This window comes from Gobius niger (genome assembly GCF_951799975.1).
Source record: "Gobius niger genome assembly, chromosome: 8".
Classification (NCBI taxonomy): Eukaryota; Metazoa; Chordata; class Actinopteri; order Gobiiformes; family Gobiidae; genus Gobius; species Gobius niger.
In genome coordinates, this window is record NC_136859.1 from 6682985 (window position 1) to 6700554 (window position 17570).

General features: G+C 40.4%; 1 protein-coding gene across 1 annotated transcript; it reads left to right on the forward strand.

Moving 5' to 3' along the window:
* The first annotated feature begins 2305 nt into the window (after window positions 1–2305).
* Window positions 2306–16294, forward strand: sh3bp5la (SH3-binding domain protein 5-like, a). The gene is made up of 7 exons (XM_079562013.1): window positions 2306–2948; window positions 4698–4760; window positions 8616–8744; window positions 10815–10979; window positions 11062–11235; window positions 14174–14392; window positions 15971–16294. The coding sequence occupies exons 1-7, from the start codon at window positions 2715–2717 to the stop codon at window positions 16232–16234; spliced, it is 1248 nt and encodes a 415-aa protein (XP_079418139.1). The 5' UTR covers window positions 2306–2714; the 3' UTR covers window positions 16235–16294.
* The last annotated feature ends 1276 nt before the right edge of the window (window positions 16295–17570 follow it).

A 17570-nucleotide genomic window follows, 5' to 3' on the forward strand; every position in this document is an offset into this window, starting at 1 on the left:
CTGGAAATGTTGATTGTTTTTTTTTGTTTTGTTTTGCTGACGCAGTTCAAACCAACACCACTCAGGTCTCTTTCATTTCCCAAATATCTTATTATCTGTGTCGCCTGAACGGTTTGAGAGACAAAACTGCTGTAAACTCAGAGATCTATTTTTGTATAAAGCATCAAGTGCACATGACACTCATCAATGCGTTCAATGCAATGGTCTGAATATTAGCCACTTTTCTGTGTTTCTGTGGTGGGTCTCATTTGTCTGAAGTAGTGAATGTCCGAATAGGAGCGTCTGGGGAGAGGGAAGTCTGCACATCTCTGCTTTGAAGAGGCTGCTTTCAAGTACACAGTCAATCATGCATAGGTTTTCTCCAGTAATGCCTTTTTGTTTTGTTTTTTGGATCAAGTTAACCCTGGATAACTAAAGCTACTTGTGTGTTTTAGTTTAGTCCTTCTGCTAAAAACGTGTGTACAATAAACCTGAATGTACTTGGAAGCAGGTAGCAGCTGGTTGAAGTGTCTGGGGAGAGGGAAGTGTAGGTGTCCTAGCTAATGTAGGCCTACGTTATGACCACATGACAGCTGCAGTAATCCACTCTTGATTCTTGTTTTGCCTTCTGTAAATGAGCTTCCAGGTGTTTGTTTCAAATCATATGTGTAAAGACAAAGTTATAACAAATTATGACATTTGTGTGTTTCTATATTTTTGAAATAAATGCACAATGTTTATCTTTACATGTGTTTTTTGGGGCTGGTTTTATTATTATAAAGAGATGGATAAAAATGTTGAATATGCTGAACATTCCGCCAAATCTGTGTCTTTTCAGCTTTTTTTTTTAACGTTTTTTTTTATATATATTTTTTTAATAGGCATATTTTTAGGTGTACAAAAATGTATGGGGTCCATCTCAGTCTCTCTTTAATTTATTTATCTCTTTTCCTCAAAATGGTAACAGGAATGACAAAATTTGACCTTTTCCAATTGCAAGCTAATGCTAACTAGCACAGAAGCACATGCTGTACCCATTGGAACAACATTTCTTGTAGATATTGGTTAAATAAGTTAGAACAGAAACATACTTGGATTTACATATTAAAAAAATGGTAACAGGAATGACATGACATATTTGCTCCCCTCCCCATTCCAAATGTCCACAAACAGTTCATAGAGTAAAATATCGAAGAGAGAGAGAGTCACTGATTGGTTTAGATCGTGGGAAAGTCTCGTCTGAATGAAACAACTTCTTGATTGTGATGTCAGTGGACTGAACCATTAATATGTGGAGAGTTTTTGTAGTTTGGTAACAGGAATGACAAAAACTTAGGGAAACTGCAAGTATTTAAGATTTTTTTTAATACCTAAAACAGTAAGTTCATGAAATCTCTTTGTGGACAATGTCTTTTTATGGATATTTGTGCGTATTTGACCTTGCAGTGACCCAGCGGCTGAGTGGTCAGCATGGCGCCTTTACTTTTGATCACAGTGGTCTCTACAACGCTTTCCTGGTGAGAGGGTCCATCTTCAGTGAAAACCTACCAAACAATTGATCCTGGAGCGTCCTAGAAACCACTGTGATGGAAGTAAAGGCGCCATGCTGACCACTCATACAGCCACTGGGTCACAACAAGGTCAAACATGCACAAATATCAACTCGCATATTGCGCCTTTAAGCATTTATTGAGTATTTTTATGCGTATTTTTATGCGTATTTGGATCTGTCAATGCTGTCTTGGGGAGCCACAGGATACATGCTGGTGGGGCCAGATTTAGCCCTTGTCCTGATGTTGCCTACTACACTTTAATGACTTTAATGTGACACAAATAATGATGATTCAATGCTGGATGTGGGCCTAACCTGTTTAACTCTCAATTCTAATGACTGTAGTCGGCATCTCCATGGAGACAATCTGGAGACGTACCCACTCCCGGTAAAGTTATAGTCATGTTTTAGCAGAGGTGAGTGGCTCAGAGCAAAAGCACTGTTGTTTGAGGTATTTTTCCATAGTGAAAATATCTATCATAAAATACATGCTTTTATTTAAATTTTGTTTATCGGGTGAATTCTTACGCAGTGCAGCTTTAAATTTAGACTATATCTAAAATTAATATAGTCAACTTGCATTCATATAACTATATTCAAACATATTTAATCATAGCTTTTCCCACATGGACAAAACACAGATGTAGCTCTTTCAAACACTCACTAAAGTTTAGACATTTTTATTTTCGTTAAAAAGTTGCAGAGTTGTTTTCAGTCCCTACGGAAGCTGCTGTGGCTCAAACAGAATCGCGTTTCGTGCGCTACACTCGGCAGTTTCTGTTTACTTCATTCGCCAAAATGTTGTGACTGGAGAGATGAGCTAGCCTAGCCTGGCTAACTCAAATTATGAAGAATCCCGAGGACAGGCACAAAAAGGACATTATAATGAAGGCGCACATGGACGGGCAATTGTTCCAGTCGTATTATCTATATTTATTGTTGAAAATTCCCTCCGGGTTTGACAAACGCCTAAATTATAGCCAGCTGTGTTAGCCGGTTAGCAGGCTAGGCTAGGCTAGGCTAACCTCGGCGTTTTGCTTTAAAAACACATAATCAGACCATTGTTTTATATTTGTTTAGCGCTTTTACTTAATCGTGTTAGTCGTGGCTTTCCGGGGCCTGCTTAAAAACTTTCTTATCCCCTTCTGGAGAGATTTTAGAGGTGTTATCTTGCGGCCCCGGGATGGAGCCTGGGGACCAGCGTGAGAGCCCCGCGGGGTCGGGGGAGTCCGACACGGGGGAGTGGAGGGAGGCGAGCCCCGATGGAGATCCGGAGGAGGTGAAAACAAGCGAAACCAATGAAACCTCAGCAGAAAGTGGGATAAAAGAAGAGGATGACAGCAGCACCAGGCAGAAGAAGACTGCGGGGGATAAAGCGCAGAGTCCGTACGAGGAGGAGCTGGATCCCAGGATTCAGGTCTGACACCCCGCATTCCATCACTCTCTTCTCGGCTTTCATGTGCACCTGCTCCCGCTGGTCTCCCTGTGCGGCTACTTCTTCTTTAGCATATTTCAAATGGAAGTGGAGCTAGATTTAGACGGTAAATGGGTCAGTGCAGGCTTGGAATGAAATATTGATAAAAACACAAACTATTTTTAAGTTTTAGAAGTCTGTAGGTGCTACTTAATATGGAGACAACGCGAGAATCTGAAATTATGATGATTTTCCTTATGAATCTGTGGAGAAACTGTTGAATCAGGGCCATAAATAAGCAGTCTGTATATTATCTTCATGATAACAATACTGATAAGTTTTCAGCATTGTAAGCAGCATCTTCATCAATGTTTTAAAAATAATTACAACTGGATACATGACAAACAAGGAATTTTGCTTTGAGATTTGAAATTGAACACACATGTTTTACCCTTATCTATTTCAACCTTTAACTTTAACAACGTGCTACTATAGAGATACAGAGACAAGCAAAGCATTAAGTTTTAAACATTGTATCCGTCATAAGGGCTTGTGGTACTAGTTTGAACATTTTGCCGTAGATTTTTTCATCTTTCGTTGTCAGTTCAAAAACAAAATGTGCAACTTTGTCAAAGGGAAAGTACATTATGTAACAGGTTGTACCCAATGATAACATTATCTCAACATCTGAGAGATTATCGTCAAGTGACATTCTCCAGTTCAGCAATTTACCTCAAAATGTAAACCTTTCATTCGCCTGAAACATGTTAGGGCAATATTTAATAGTGATTTTTGTTTAAGTATAGACTTTTTAGAAGATTTTTAAACCAAGATTCACTGGGTATATTTTTAAACGCATACAGGAGCTTTAAAATTTGACAGGTGACTGGGGGACACGGTGGAGCAGCAATCGGGGTGCGTGCCTCACAGGAAGAAGGTCTGGGTCCAATCCCGGGCTGGGACAGACCTTTCAATGTTTGCACGTTCTCCCCTTGTTGCAGGTTTCCTCCTGGTTATCCACAAAACAATATATACAATAGGATCTCCTCTGGGGCTTTTCCCCTGAAAAAAAGGGTCCTTGGGCAAGACACTTCACCCAATGCCTATGTGTGAGTGGTTGGTGGTGGTCGGAGGCACCGTTGGCGCAGATGTGTGCAGTCTCTTCTGTCAGTCTGCCCCAGGGGAAACTGCGCTTTGGGTGTGACTTGTGTCATATGAAAAGCGCTATACAAATAAGATTCCCTTCCCTTCCCCCTTATGGGAGTTTTCTGATTAAATTAAGGTCAAATAAATTATAAACTTCTAATCCGATACAACATGTGTATGGAGGTCAAAAGTACAGGGTGAGCAGATTCTAGAGATCAGTATCTGTTCGACTGCTCTTTTACACAAGATATCAGCACAGGTCGACAGTTTGTTCACTCTTACCACCAGAAAACCTGAATATTTCTAACTTTAGTGCTAATCTGCAACATCAGCTTCAAGGCGCTGATTGTCTTGATTACAGAAATTGGTGCGAATGTTGTTTGAACTCTATTTTATACCTAAATGGTCACAGAGCGGATATGTTTCCTGAAGACAAAGCCATTTTGAATTTCAATTGCATTTAGTTTCGCTGCTCTACTTTGCACCTGTGTAAATGGGCTGACTCGGCACAAAAGAGCGTGTAGCGGTGCTGTGTTCTTTCTGTACTGGAATAACCTGCAATTACAAGACGCACATTTCTCTAAAGTGTTTTTGTGCGTCCCGCAGGAGGAACTGGAGCAGCTGAACGAGGCCAGTGCTGAGATCAACAAACTGGAGCTGCAGCTGGACGTGAGTTTTATTTCAGTTTTAAAGGTGACACGGATCCAACTCGGTTAACCCTCCAGCCCTTCTTTTCCCCTGTGTGTCCGTGTGAATTTAAAATTTTCAGTTTACAGTTTTTGTTTTGATTGGACTAGTTAGTTCCAAGGCTTTAGAGACATCACTGACGGACAGCCATTCACTGTTATTCATTCACTGAGTATTATGATGTTGACATGAGTCTAATGCAAATATATCAAACCAGAAGATCACAAAGCTACTAGCTGTTCATCTGCCCTGCCTTTGTCACTTTTTTTTGCTGTCACAGAGGCAACAGGAAGTACTACATTTCTATGCGGCAACATTTTAAAGCATTAGTGCTGCAGTAGTGCGGCCCGGGGACCAAATGTGTGCCTCAGACTAATGTTTGGTGGCTCTCAGGCTTTTTGTAGAATTGGCACTCATAACTACACTGTGTACAATTATTGGAAAAAAATTAGCATCTCTGGCGATGAGTGCCAATTCTACAAGTAAAGTACAGAAAAATGTTTTTTTTCCTAGCCTAAACAAAGGTCTGAAACACAGCTTAAAGTGATAGTCTGGAAGTGTAAATGTTTTACAGATTGCATAAAATATGCCAAATCAACCACCTGGTCTTACATGTTGACGTAAAATATGTATTGTAGGGCTGTGCAATTAATCGAAATTCGATTGCGCAAAAAGTCCGTCCTGCGCGGTTTGTGTGATCGCGTCTGATCAGCTGAAACACCAACGCAGCCTGACAGAACTGCAAATAATATCGTACTAATAATATTTTTTATACTTAACTCTTGAGATAACGCCACTGTTAAGAGCTCACCTTGTGCTGAAAGGAGAACAGCTGTAGAAGCCTCGACATCCTTTGCCCAGGCCTGGGTTTTGTTTAGTAGAAAAGTCTAAAACTCTTCTTCAGGAGCAGATCTCAACGGAGCTCAAACAAACTCTTTTTACTTCATGCCACTGAGATGATTGTTTCTGTTCCCTTCGCATTTCACGTGCTAAAGGCTCAGGCTTTGGTTAGACATAAAAACATTAGCGCTGTGTGATGATGTCATCAGGCCGAGCGGCTCTGTTGGACAGGTGTGAGGGCTGGCCAGCAGGGGGCAGGCAGGTGTCCCTATAGGAGCATATTAAAAAAAAATATATATATATGCTTTTTTTCCCCAAAGAAAATGTAGTCCAAAGTTGTTTTTTAAAATAATAATAAAAATGAATAAATAATTTAAGGCAACAAATAATCGTGATTTCAATTATTACTATAATAATCGTGATTATTATTTTTTCTATAATCGAGCAGCCCTAATGTAATGTATATAACGATGACTTTTTGTAAAGTCCCTCCTTCTTGGATCTCAGCAACTTATCAGAGTCCTGTGTTGGTCCAATCAGGAGGGAGGGGGAGGAGCCTGATTGTTTACTTTTGAAAATTCTGTTCCTGTTCTCCTAATTTTGCAAACTAAGAAGGGCTTTCTGGTTAAAGAGGGGCATCTCTCCTCACTTTGCAAACTTACAGACTATCACTTTAATGCAGTCCGTTGTTATTTTCACAGAGTTAACCACTATTCTGTGGCCCTCCACAATTACACTTCAATATGTGGCCTTCAATGAAAAGGTTTGGACACCCCTGTTTAAAAAGATAAACAATAGCTATGTTATTATGTAAATGGTAAATAGTCTCAACTTTATATCATGTTTTATGTGACAAAACCAATTCTGATTCTTATAAAGCGCTTTTCCACCTACCTTAGGCACTCAAAGTGCTTTACAGCAAAGAACCATTCACCCATTCACACTCTCAGTCATGCAACAATGTACGCAGACACTGGAGGCAAGGTGGGTGAAGTGGTAAAATGCTAACAAATGTTTAGCAACTACGATTAGCTTACAGGTCTAACATAAAGAGTCTTTTGGCAACTGAAAGATGTATTGCAAATGCTTGAAACGTTCCATGTTTGTGGAAGTGCTGCTGGCCTAAAAGGCTACTTAGTTTACTTATGTAATTTCAAACGTTTAGAGATAAATATAGATTTTTTTCTGCCCACTTTAAGTCCATGGAAAGCTGTATGTTTTCCCTCACTATGGCGCTGACTGTTCTGCGTTACCATGGAGATCAGCTTCAATCCATCAGTTTAATAATGCAATTTTGGACCCTTCTATTCCCCTGTTATTTTTGACATGTCTCATTATCATTAGGCGCATAAGGCTGACTCCAATGAAAGCACAATTCCCCACCGTGTTTCTGTTTCCTCTGGCTGTGCTGCTGAATATTTGATGAGCCTCTCTCTCTGATCGATAATAATCTTGTTTTCCGGGTGAGAAGAGTTAAAATGGAAACATATCCGCGGCGTCGGCAGGAGACTGCGCTTCTCCAGTCCATTATCACGTTTCACAGAGGCTTAATCTAATCTAGGACATGGTTTCTCCTTCTCCATTCGGATGCTCAGGGCGGAAGCAGATCCAACCCAAGGACTAAAGCAGGACTGAACCAGGACTGAACTAAACTGCACTGCGTCTGGACTATAGCGGGACTGTAACTTGACTATAACAGACCTAAAACAAGACCAGATAAGGGCGTATTATGGGCCTCTTTCCCACTTATTTCTCTGTAGAGTAAAAATAAGACTTGAATAAAGACTGAATCACTGGAGACTTAAGGGTCACAGCCTACAAACCCACGAGAATCGACGCATGTTATTTTAAACCAGAGCTGTATGTACACGAGCCTGAAATCTGCTGGTGTTTTGCACATAAAAAAAGTTGTTAAATTGTTGGGCAAACTGGTTAACTTTTGGGCATTTAGTATCTAGGGCTGGGTATCGTTACATTTTTTTCAATACCGGTAATTTAATGATAAAAATTGGTTTTCGATACTTTTTTTTTCTATACTAAAATATTTGGAATCTAGAACCATAAAACAGATTAACAGTGTTAATTTATTCCTTTTCCTTGAATTTAATTTCTTTTGCATCTGTATCACAACCAAGAAACCTCCTTTAACCACAAAAAGGCATAAAAAAAACACTTTTCAAGTTTTTCTTATTTTTCCCCATTTTAAACAAAATTTTTCCAGGTTTTTTTAAAATTTGCTTTTCATATTTTTCCTAAATTTTCCCATATTTTTTTTGTTATTTTGTTATTTTCTTCCCAATTTGTTAACGTGTTTTTCACTAATTTTCCCCAATTTTCCCCTTTTTTTTTTTTTCCCCAATTTTGCCCCAATTTTTCCCTTTTTCTCCCCACATTTTTGCAAAATTTACCTACATTTTTCCACTTGTTTTTCTAAATTTTTTTGTGTTTTTTGTGTACATTTTCATGAATAACAGTATCAAAACTTGAATATAAAGATTATTATTTATTTTCGGTATCAGCTTTCGGTTAGAGGATAACGGTAAATCGCTACTAATCATACTGGGTCAAGCTGTACAGTCGTACTATCTGTCGTAGCCTTGACAGTGGTGCTCAGGCTCTCAGCCTCTGAATGTTTGCTTGCGTTTCAGTATGACGCTCTGAGAGGATATTTATTCCTTTTCTGTGGAAGCATAGACAGACTTGAATGGTAGGACTAGCGCAATGTCTCTGGGTCCCGCACCGATGGTAAATAAACTTCTCCTGAATGAGACATCCGGACTGCTGCCTATTCTTCATCTATGATCTCGAACACCATTGTTAATTCCTTAACACTTTCGATATGCTTTCTGAACCAATACCCGGTATATACCAGATATACCTTGGTATATGCCCGTGCCGTCAGGCAAGATGAAATCCGTTGATGGAATAAACTGGTCATTCAGGATGTTCAGGTATTGAGATCTAAGTTTTACATGTCTTTTTTTTTTCTCTCTCCAGGACGCGAGGTCGAACTACAGGAAGATCCTCACAGAGTCGGCGCGGAAACTGAACGCTCAGAGCTCGCAGCTGGGGACGTGCATCGAGAAAGCGCGGCCCTATTACGAGGCCCGACGACTCGCCAAAGAGGTACATCCTGAGTCTTCTGTCTGTGCAGTGTTACAGATGAGACAGTCCCTTCAGTGGCCTTCAGTGTCCTGACCTAAACATCAGCGAAGATCTGTGTAAGACAGCCCAGACATCTCTCAGCTCTGGGAGATTTTTGTAAGGAAGCAAGGGCAAAAATCCCTCCAAACTAGAACTGTTCTGTGCTACTATGGGAATGTCTCATCTGTAACTTCTCGGTCTGGGCATTTCCCTCATTTCATTCCTCTCTTACCTCTCCTCACATCTTCAACTGAGATAAAGGTGTTACATTTTTTCTGTGATCGTCTGGCTGCTCCTGCCATTGATGTCGTCCCGCGTGTTTTCAGATTTTTGCTGAGGTGGCCGTTTCCTCTCCCTCGTCTCGCGCTGACGCTTAATCGTATCTTCGCTCCTCTTCCGCGGGCAGTCCTCATGTCGATAGCACGGCTCATTCGTAACGGCTTAAACGTGACGGGAAAAAGTCTGATTGAGCGCTTTGAAAATGGCTCGGCCTGAGCTCGTATGTTAAGAGAGACAGGTTCAGGACTGGAAAAAATGTCTCGGGCTACATCTCTGCTACAGTGCATGGACAGATAGAATCCTCCTCTTACAGATATATTCAAAATAAATCATGACCATGTGCTGCAAACAGGCCTGTCACGATAATTACTACATCGACTTATCGTTCAGTAAATGACAGATTAACAACACATTTTTTGCCTCAATATTTATTGTCATTTATTTGCCTTTTCCCACCATTTTTTGAAAGCAATACTTTATTTGTTGGCCCAAAGTAAGTTGTGTATCATTGTCTTTCATGTTTCATTGTGAGATAATTTAAGATTAAGTACTTTTCGAACAGAGTACTAGATTTAGTTTCTGTGGCATTATAAGGTCTTCATTTATCGTGATAGCTTCCTGCCTCAATATATTGAACTTTATTTATTTATTTGAAAAGGGACAGTGCATATTGATCAACATTTTATAATGTAAATATGCCCGAGTTAGCAGAGAAAGCGAATTTTCATCTTTATTCCCTGTGGCAGATGTCAAAGCCAGCCTAAGAAAGACAGAATTAAAATCACACAGCGATTTATAAAACACAATATAGTTACATACATACAAACATAGTCAAGTATACATTTTCAATTTTCAATAATGCCTACTCAAACTCTGGACTCAGGTCCGGACCTCGAGGTTATTTGGTCCATCTCGGTGGCCCTTCTGTGCTGTGAATTTTATGGGCACAGCAGAGCTTGTTGCATTCCCCTAAGTGCAGTTGCAGCTTCGGCCTGTAGGGGCAGCATCATAAAAACATCATTTTACAACTGCTAGCAATAAGCTCTTGAGGTCCCGTATAGATTAACGGCTTGTATCATAATCACTGATTAAAGATAGAATCCCTGGTGTTAAAGACATGAACTTCCTCTTATTCGAAAATGAGTCGCTCTTTTTTCTTGTTGACGTAAAACAAGAAATAGACACTAAAACAACTTTACTGACACAAGGTTCAGCCAGAGGTTTTGTTGATGAAAAATTTAGAGCTTTTAAAATGTGAAATTATTCTGTATCCAAACAAGTATAGCAGTGATCTGGATAAATCTAAACAGAAATATAGAAAAAAACAACTTTATCTTAGTGAATGTGCGTTCTCAACCATGATTATTATAAAGGGACTCCAATCACAGCTGTCTGAGTGATTTACATTTAGATCCGCCCCTTCGTCTTGCAATAACTTCCCTTGTACCTTGTTAGGAGCTTACAGACGACAGACAGAGACTCGGAGTGTCCATCATAGAGTTAGTTTTTACTTTGTTTCCCAATTATTATGCATTTTTTCCTCTAATCATTGAATTATTATATCTACAAATGCATAATTTTTACTCTTACAATATTTACTGCAATGAGCACTGTTGATTTTGTAAATAATACATTTTTCATACCTTTGACTTCTGTGAGTTTTCTTTTTCTCACCTTTTGATTTAAAGGTGGAGAACCCCTGTTGTCGACAATACCCACCTCTGTTTATGACACAGACTCTTAGCTTGTGTTGGTGCTGTGCCCTGTCCCCAGGCTCAGCAGGAGACCCAGAAGGCGGCTCTGCGTTTCGAGCGGGCCGTGTCGATGCACACGGCGGCGCGGGAGATGGTCTACGTGGCCGAACAGGGGCTGATGGCCGACGGGAAGAACACCCTGGACCCCACGTGGCAGGAGATGCTCAACCACGCCACCAGCAAGGTAGCAGCCCAGAGCGACCGACCGCTGAGGTCTAAATGAGGTCTTGGGAGCCTTGGAACCGTGACAGTTTCTCCGCTTTTAGGTGAACGAGGCGGAGGAGGAGCGACTTCGCAGCGAGAGGGAGCACATGCGCGTGACTAAAGCCTGCCAGGAAGCCGAGGCCCGAGTCCAAACGCTGCAGAAGTCTCTCAAGCGGAACATCATGAAATCGAAAACCTACTTCGAACTCAAGGCGCAGTTCAACCACATCCTGGAGGTACACCACACATCCGGGGAATCATGCTTTACACTCACGGTGGCAGAGTGGTTAGTCGCTCTGTTTCTGCCCCACATCAGGGGCGTTTTCTTTTACTTCTGACAAATGGAGCAATTACTGCAAATGCACTCCATTGGTTTCCGAAGTCTTTGTGCCTCATCTTGTAATAAAATGAGCAGAGATTCATTCTGGATTGTAGCTGAATCAACATCTCATTTAGCAAATTACAAAGAGAGCAATTATTCAGCGAAAATAATTGCCTCCAGTATCATGCATAATATGGGTAGTACAGTCTAGAGATCAGGGAACATGGTGCATGTGATTCTTGCATTAGTTTAGCAGTTCATAATAATAATGAAATAATAATCATCATCATCATAATCATCATAATAATACATGTTATTTAAACGTGTCTTTTAAAATACCAGGCACTGTAGAGTTGAAACATAAGAAAAAACAAATAACAGTATTGTGATGGCGAGTGTGTGACTAGATGGCATAGGACTGTCTGAACGGTCCTATTTGAAATAATTGTACTTAGAGTAGCTATATCATGAGGTACTTTATATTTCTACTTAAAGGGACTATTCAGAGTTTAAAACTGTTAACACTAAGTATTTTCCTCCCCCTACATGTTCCAGCCATGTCCTAATGTGCAGAATGAGCCCATTCACCACAACTGCCTCTAAAATCCTGCACTGTCACTCAAATAGTTGTTACTTTGGGTCTGAAGTGCCGTCATGCACGAGCTTAATATAGAACCTGCAGTTACGCATAAGACCTGAGGCGGCAGTGCTGAGTATAAAATGATCAACTTGCATCTAGTGTCTTCAAGTAATGTTATAATGAGGTATCTCTCTTACTTGAGTAAAAAATCTTCCACAGTGAGTAAATCTATAAGCGGCAATAGTTTCATGTGACACATAAAGTAGATGTAGTTTGTGTTTTATGCACTTTATTCTGAAGAAAAGTATTATTTCTGTATATTTTCAGGCATTTCCTTCATGTTTTGTTTCATTTATTTAATGTCACTACTGATTCGTAAATCAGACTTGAACGCTCAAACAGTTCCTCGGTACTCACAGTGTGTATTTTTACTCTTACTTGAGTAACTATTTTGGTCACTACTTTTTACTTCTTGCGTACAACTGTTTCAAAGTTACTCTTACTTTAGCTAATATTTAACTACTTTACCCACCGGTTTTTGAATCTGTATTATAATCGTAGCAGTGTCTACGGTGACTCCGAACCTGAGGGACAGAGGAGCAAGGAGCGAGTTGTTGATGGAAGCAGAAGAGAGAGAGAGTGGAGGAGGTGGCCACAAGGAGGAATCTGTTTCAGAGCTGGGATTAAGACAGTTGAACCGGGTGTAGCTCTGGTGTAGCGGTGAAAATGGATATTGTGTGAAGATGTGACCAAGTGGAGAATACAGATGATAAAGAGGACGGGCCCTAGGACAGAACCCTGTGGCACACCAGTAGAGATGGAGAGTCATATTTTTGTCTTCTGTCATACAGTTATTTTAAATGTCAACGTGGAATTGACTCTTGATTATAAAGACAATTTGCAAATTAAACTGCAAAAGCAGGTCAGAAAAACGGAAATTGTGTGAATATCAGTGTTGTTGTTCTATCTCGAGTTGTAAGTTTATCCTGTAACATCTGTTCCTGTGGAGTGAACCTGTTTGACACTCTCCTCGTCCTACTGCGCTCATGTTTAAGAAAAATGATATGAAGCTGCTGCTGCTGACTCTGCAAAACTCCGCTGTGTTCGGGTTTATGGAGTTTAGAGGTGACTCTAAACTATTTTTCACTGCGCCGTTAAATTAATGTCCAAATCCGAGCCGACGGGGAAGAATCTGCCCTCTGGCAAAGTCACCGGGACAACCTACGCATGTGGATCTCAGTATTGAGACTAAAACTTGAAAATGATGACAGTATTCAGCTGTAAGATTAGTGAACATGAGTCTCAAGGAACAATTTGTTGGGATTTTAGCTTTGAGTTTGAAGAAGGTTTACTTCGCACACTCTTTGTTTAAAACAGGTGCGTAAGAGAAGGCATAGAGACCAAACGTAGAAAAGGAAAAATCTCTCGCACACTGTATACTTGCAACACCAGTGTTCCTTTATTAATGCAACGTTTCGGCAAGTGGCCTTCGTCAGGCAAAAAAATAAAAATAAGAAATGTCAAAATATTGAAATTAGAAAAGCAAGATATTAACGATATAGATTTTCATCAGTAAAACTGCGCTCTTTTGTATTATGTTTTTACTTTTCTGAAAAATGGGTTTCACCTAACTCATAATTGTATCGTATCGATATCAAGATATCTGGCATGAATATCAACATATAAAATTTTGTCCATGTCGTTCAGCCTGACCCATCCGGCGCAGGACCTTCTGTTACACAATAGTAAATCTGGACCAAAATAAGAGCAAGATGGAATTAACTTAAGAAAATCAAAACTAAAACTGACATTTTGCAGATTTTTAGATTACCATTGTTTATCAAGAAAGGTGCTAAATAGGTTCAAAGTAGACAGCTCTCTCAAACTCTCTCAAACCACCCACTAGTGTATATATAGCTAGAAACTGCATGTATTGCAGTAATAGGACCCCAAATGTGCAAAGTGTGCAAATGAGTCCGTGACACATGAACAAAGGCTGTTGAATGACCCCCTCCCTGTGTGTTTTTGTTCTGAACTACAGCATATTATTAAAAATATTATGGTCAGATCATGGAAGACCTCAGTAATTTTGCGATATATTATTGCGTCTTGTTAAATTATAGATAGCGTCAAGATAAACTCGGATGCAGTGCAGGTTGTCATTGATAAAAGTAATCAAAAAACACAGATTATTCTTTTGCCAGTTCTAAGATTACTAAATCCTTCTCCCGTGTGAGAAAGGGGAGCTTGATCCTTGTGCCTTTTCTCTCAGGAACATAAGACCACGGTGCTGCAGCTGGAGGAGACTGTGGCTAAGGTGAAGTCGAGATACTCTCTGGCTTTGAGGAACCTGGAGCAGATCAGTGAAGAGATCCACGCTCAGAGAGGAACCAGAGAGGCCTGTCCCAACCTGAGGAGTCCCCCCGTGGGAGCAGAGGCCGACCGGGAGAGCGCGGGCCGAGAGCGGGGCGCCTGCGGAGGAGCCGACCAGGTGAGACCGACACCGGGAACAAGGTTTTAGACGGAGATGCAAAGATTTTTTACTCATGTCATATGGCGTAATTGCAGTCGATGTTGATTTCTTTCTAAATGCTGTGAAATGGGTTTTGAGAGAGAGTGCTCTTGAGTTCATTGTGAGTTGTTTTTGGACAGATTTTACCTCAGAAGGCACAGTTGAGTATATGAAACATCCTACATAAACACTCCCAATGTAATACATGTTAAACAGTGAATGGTCCTATATTAAAAAAAACGTTAACATTATTTTATACTGGATAAAGATTTTTTTGGTTCAGTTTTGCCCGCAGGTTGGTGCATTGTTATGAATAATATTTTCATCACATTATCACTAGGAGTGGGACGTAAACGCATTAATTTCGGTTAATTAGTTACACAGATTTTAATTTTTTTAACGCAATTAAACGTTTTTTCCCCTATTTCCCCCCCCCAAGCCGAAACTTCCGAGCCGGAACCTTTCTATTTGCGTGTTTCTGGTACGCCCGTATATCTGAGGCACATCCGCCCACAACAGTAGTGGACGGAGACGCTTCACTCGGCCCGTTGGAAACTGCCCTATGGTCCTGATGGGACCATAGCCTCAAACAAACCCACAATAACCCTAAACCCTTGTCAGGAGAAGAAATGGCACTTTGATTTCTGTTAACAGCAATTGTTAAACACTTAAAGGTGCTGTTTTATGGCCGTTTTGCTTTATTTATTTTGTACTATTATATAAAAGTGCCATTATTATTACTGTTTAACCTCTTAACTTCCACCTGAACGGATCCCATTTTCTCATCAAAAAGCTTCTTGGGACAAAAGCACCAAAATAGCCACAAAAAATGAGAAGAAAACAATGAGGTAAACGCAACAAAAATGTGACAAAAACTCTACCAAAGAGTGACAAAACTTCTCAAAAATGTGACAAAAATTCAACAAAAATGTGACAAAAATGGAAAAAAAAGAAAGAAAGAAAAAACATACAAAAGGTGACACAACACAGCAACAACGCGAGGAAAAAGATCAGTTTTGTGGGTCTTAGCTTTCAAATGAGGTGTTACACAGGCCTATATAATAGCCAAAGAGGACAGAATGCATTTGGTTTAGGCGGGTGGTAGCTTTGCCTCTGTTACTTGAATAACTATACAGATTAACAATAATAAATACATATGTTGTTGCACTCATGTTTCTATCTAATTATTGAACAATTTCGGGTATTCCCTGGTTTTCCACACTGCCGTTGTTGTTGTATTCCTGGGGATTGCACGGTTCAGTTCATCAGCCATTTGAATTATAAACCCACTTTATTAAAAAGGTTCAAAGTGCATTGTGAACATTTAAAAGGACATGACATAAAATTATATAACAATTAACGGCACATACTAAAATGCTTAAGAGAGATAGTCAATAGGAAAGAAACATGCCAAAAAGTGAAAGTTATAACAGCTTGTGGAAGGACACACAGCGTGCAGCCGAATGTCCTACTGGCTTAGTAAACCACGTTGTTCACTCCACTTTGTTCACTCCTCGCCTTTATCTCTCCTGACACATTACCCTCGTCTCCCCTCAGCTGGACGTGGTGACCGCCATGGAGCTGGTGGAGCGCTACAGGGAGCGCGAGAGGGAGCGCTGCGGCTCGGACTCCGTGTCGGTGTTCAGCCTTCAGACCATCGCCTCGGACCTGGAGCGCTACGACTCGGTGGACCACCTGGGCGACCTGAGCGACGTGAGCAGCGTGACCGGAGAGGAGCGCGAGGAGGAGAGGAGGGAGAGGCCGAGCGACATCCGCAAACGGGAGTTCACCAAGACGCACCACCGCAGCTTCAGCCTGTGAGGGAGAGAGAGGCTACAGTGGCATGCAAAAGTCCAAACAGAGTCTGTCAATGTGAAGAATGGAGCGAGGGGAAGATGAAATGATCTCCAAAAGGCATGAAGTTACAGATTTCCATTACATTTCAGACAAGTTTTATTCTTAGCATTTTCAAACTAAGCTTCATTTTGGGCACTCTGTGCGGAGGACTTAAACTGCCAGAACAGTAAATGGCAAAAAATAAATAAATGGATATCAATATAGATCTTTTTTTTTTCAGCAGTTATGTTATTGTTCAGGCAGTTTTAGTCCTTTTAGTTTAACTCTTTCAATTCTAGTTTGGGGGATTCTCGCCCATTCCTCTCTCTATCTTGCTCACACTGCTCTTTGGAGGTCTATCCACAGATTTTCAACAATGTTTAGGTCAGGAGATGGTCAGGAGCCTGCGCCTCTTGTGGTCATCCCTATATTGGGTCATTAGCTTTTTTCCAACAAAGGAGTTACATTTTCTTACCTAATTTGTCTTAATTGAATTGAATCCATTCTAATATCTACCTGTGAACTGTTCCCGCTAAATATCAGACAAGGTTTTGCATGCCACTGTGCTTTTAAGAGTTCATTCAAGTATTACATTATTGTCTCTCTGGACGTGCCCAACATTTTTGAAAACCAAAGCTCCCGACACTCCTGACGTCAGTGTGACTTCTCACTCGGACTGATCCGTTTTCTCCTCCTGCGCACAAAAGTTTCCTCTCCGTCCCTTTTCATCCTAAGGTTCATCGCTGATTCATTACGGCAACAAGCGGCTTGTTATTCCCCAGGTTTCAGGGACATCGAGGTCAGAGCTGAGCTTCTCACAAGACTGGTTTTCTGACTCCACGGGGGACTGCGTTTCATCCACATTTGTCCAAAATAGTCGGACATTCTGCTGAAAAACTGGACTAGTTGACTAACTCTGCATAACAACTGCTCTGAAAAAAAAAAAGAAAAAGTTAAGAAAAGTGGTTTAGTTCTACATAATAACCGTTGTAGTTTCAAGATACAAATACATCTAAAACGGCTCATTCGAAGTCTGCCTTAGTGTGGCTGGGTTCCATGAAAGATACCAGTATGGTATTGGAGAAAAGGTTTAGGTACTACCGGTATCGAAAAAATGAAAGTATTGATTTTTTTGTGTGCATTTTTCCGCATTTTTGCCCAATTTCTTTTTTTGCCCATATTTTTTAAATTTTTCCATTCATTTTTGCTAATTTGTTGTATCGTTATATTTTCCCTATTTCCCCCCATTTTCCCCCAATTTATTCCCATTTTCCCCCTCTATTTTTGCTAACAAATAAATTAAATTAAATTAAAGAAGACA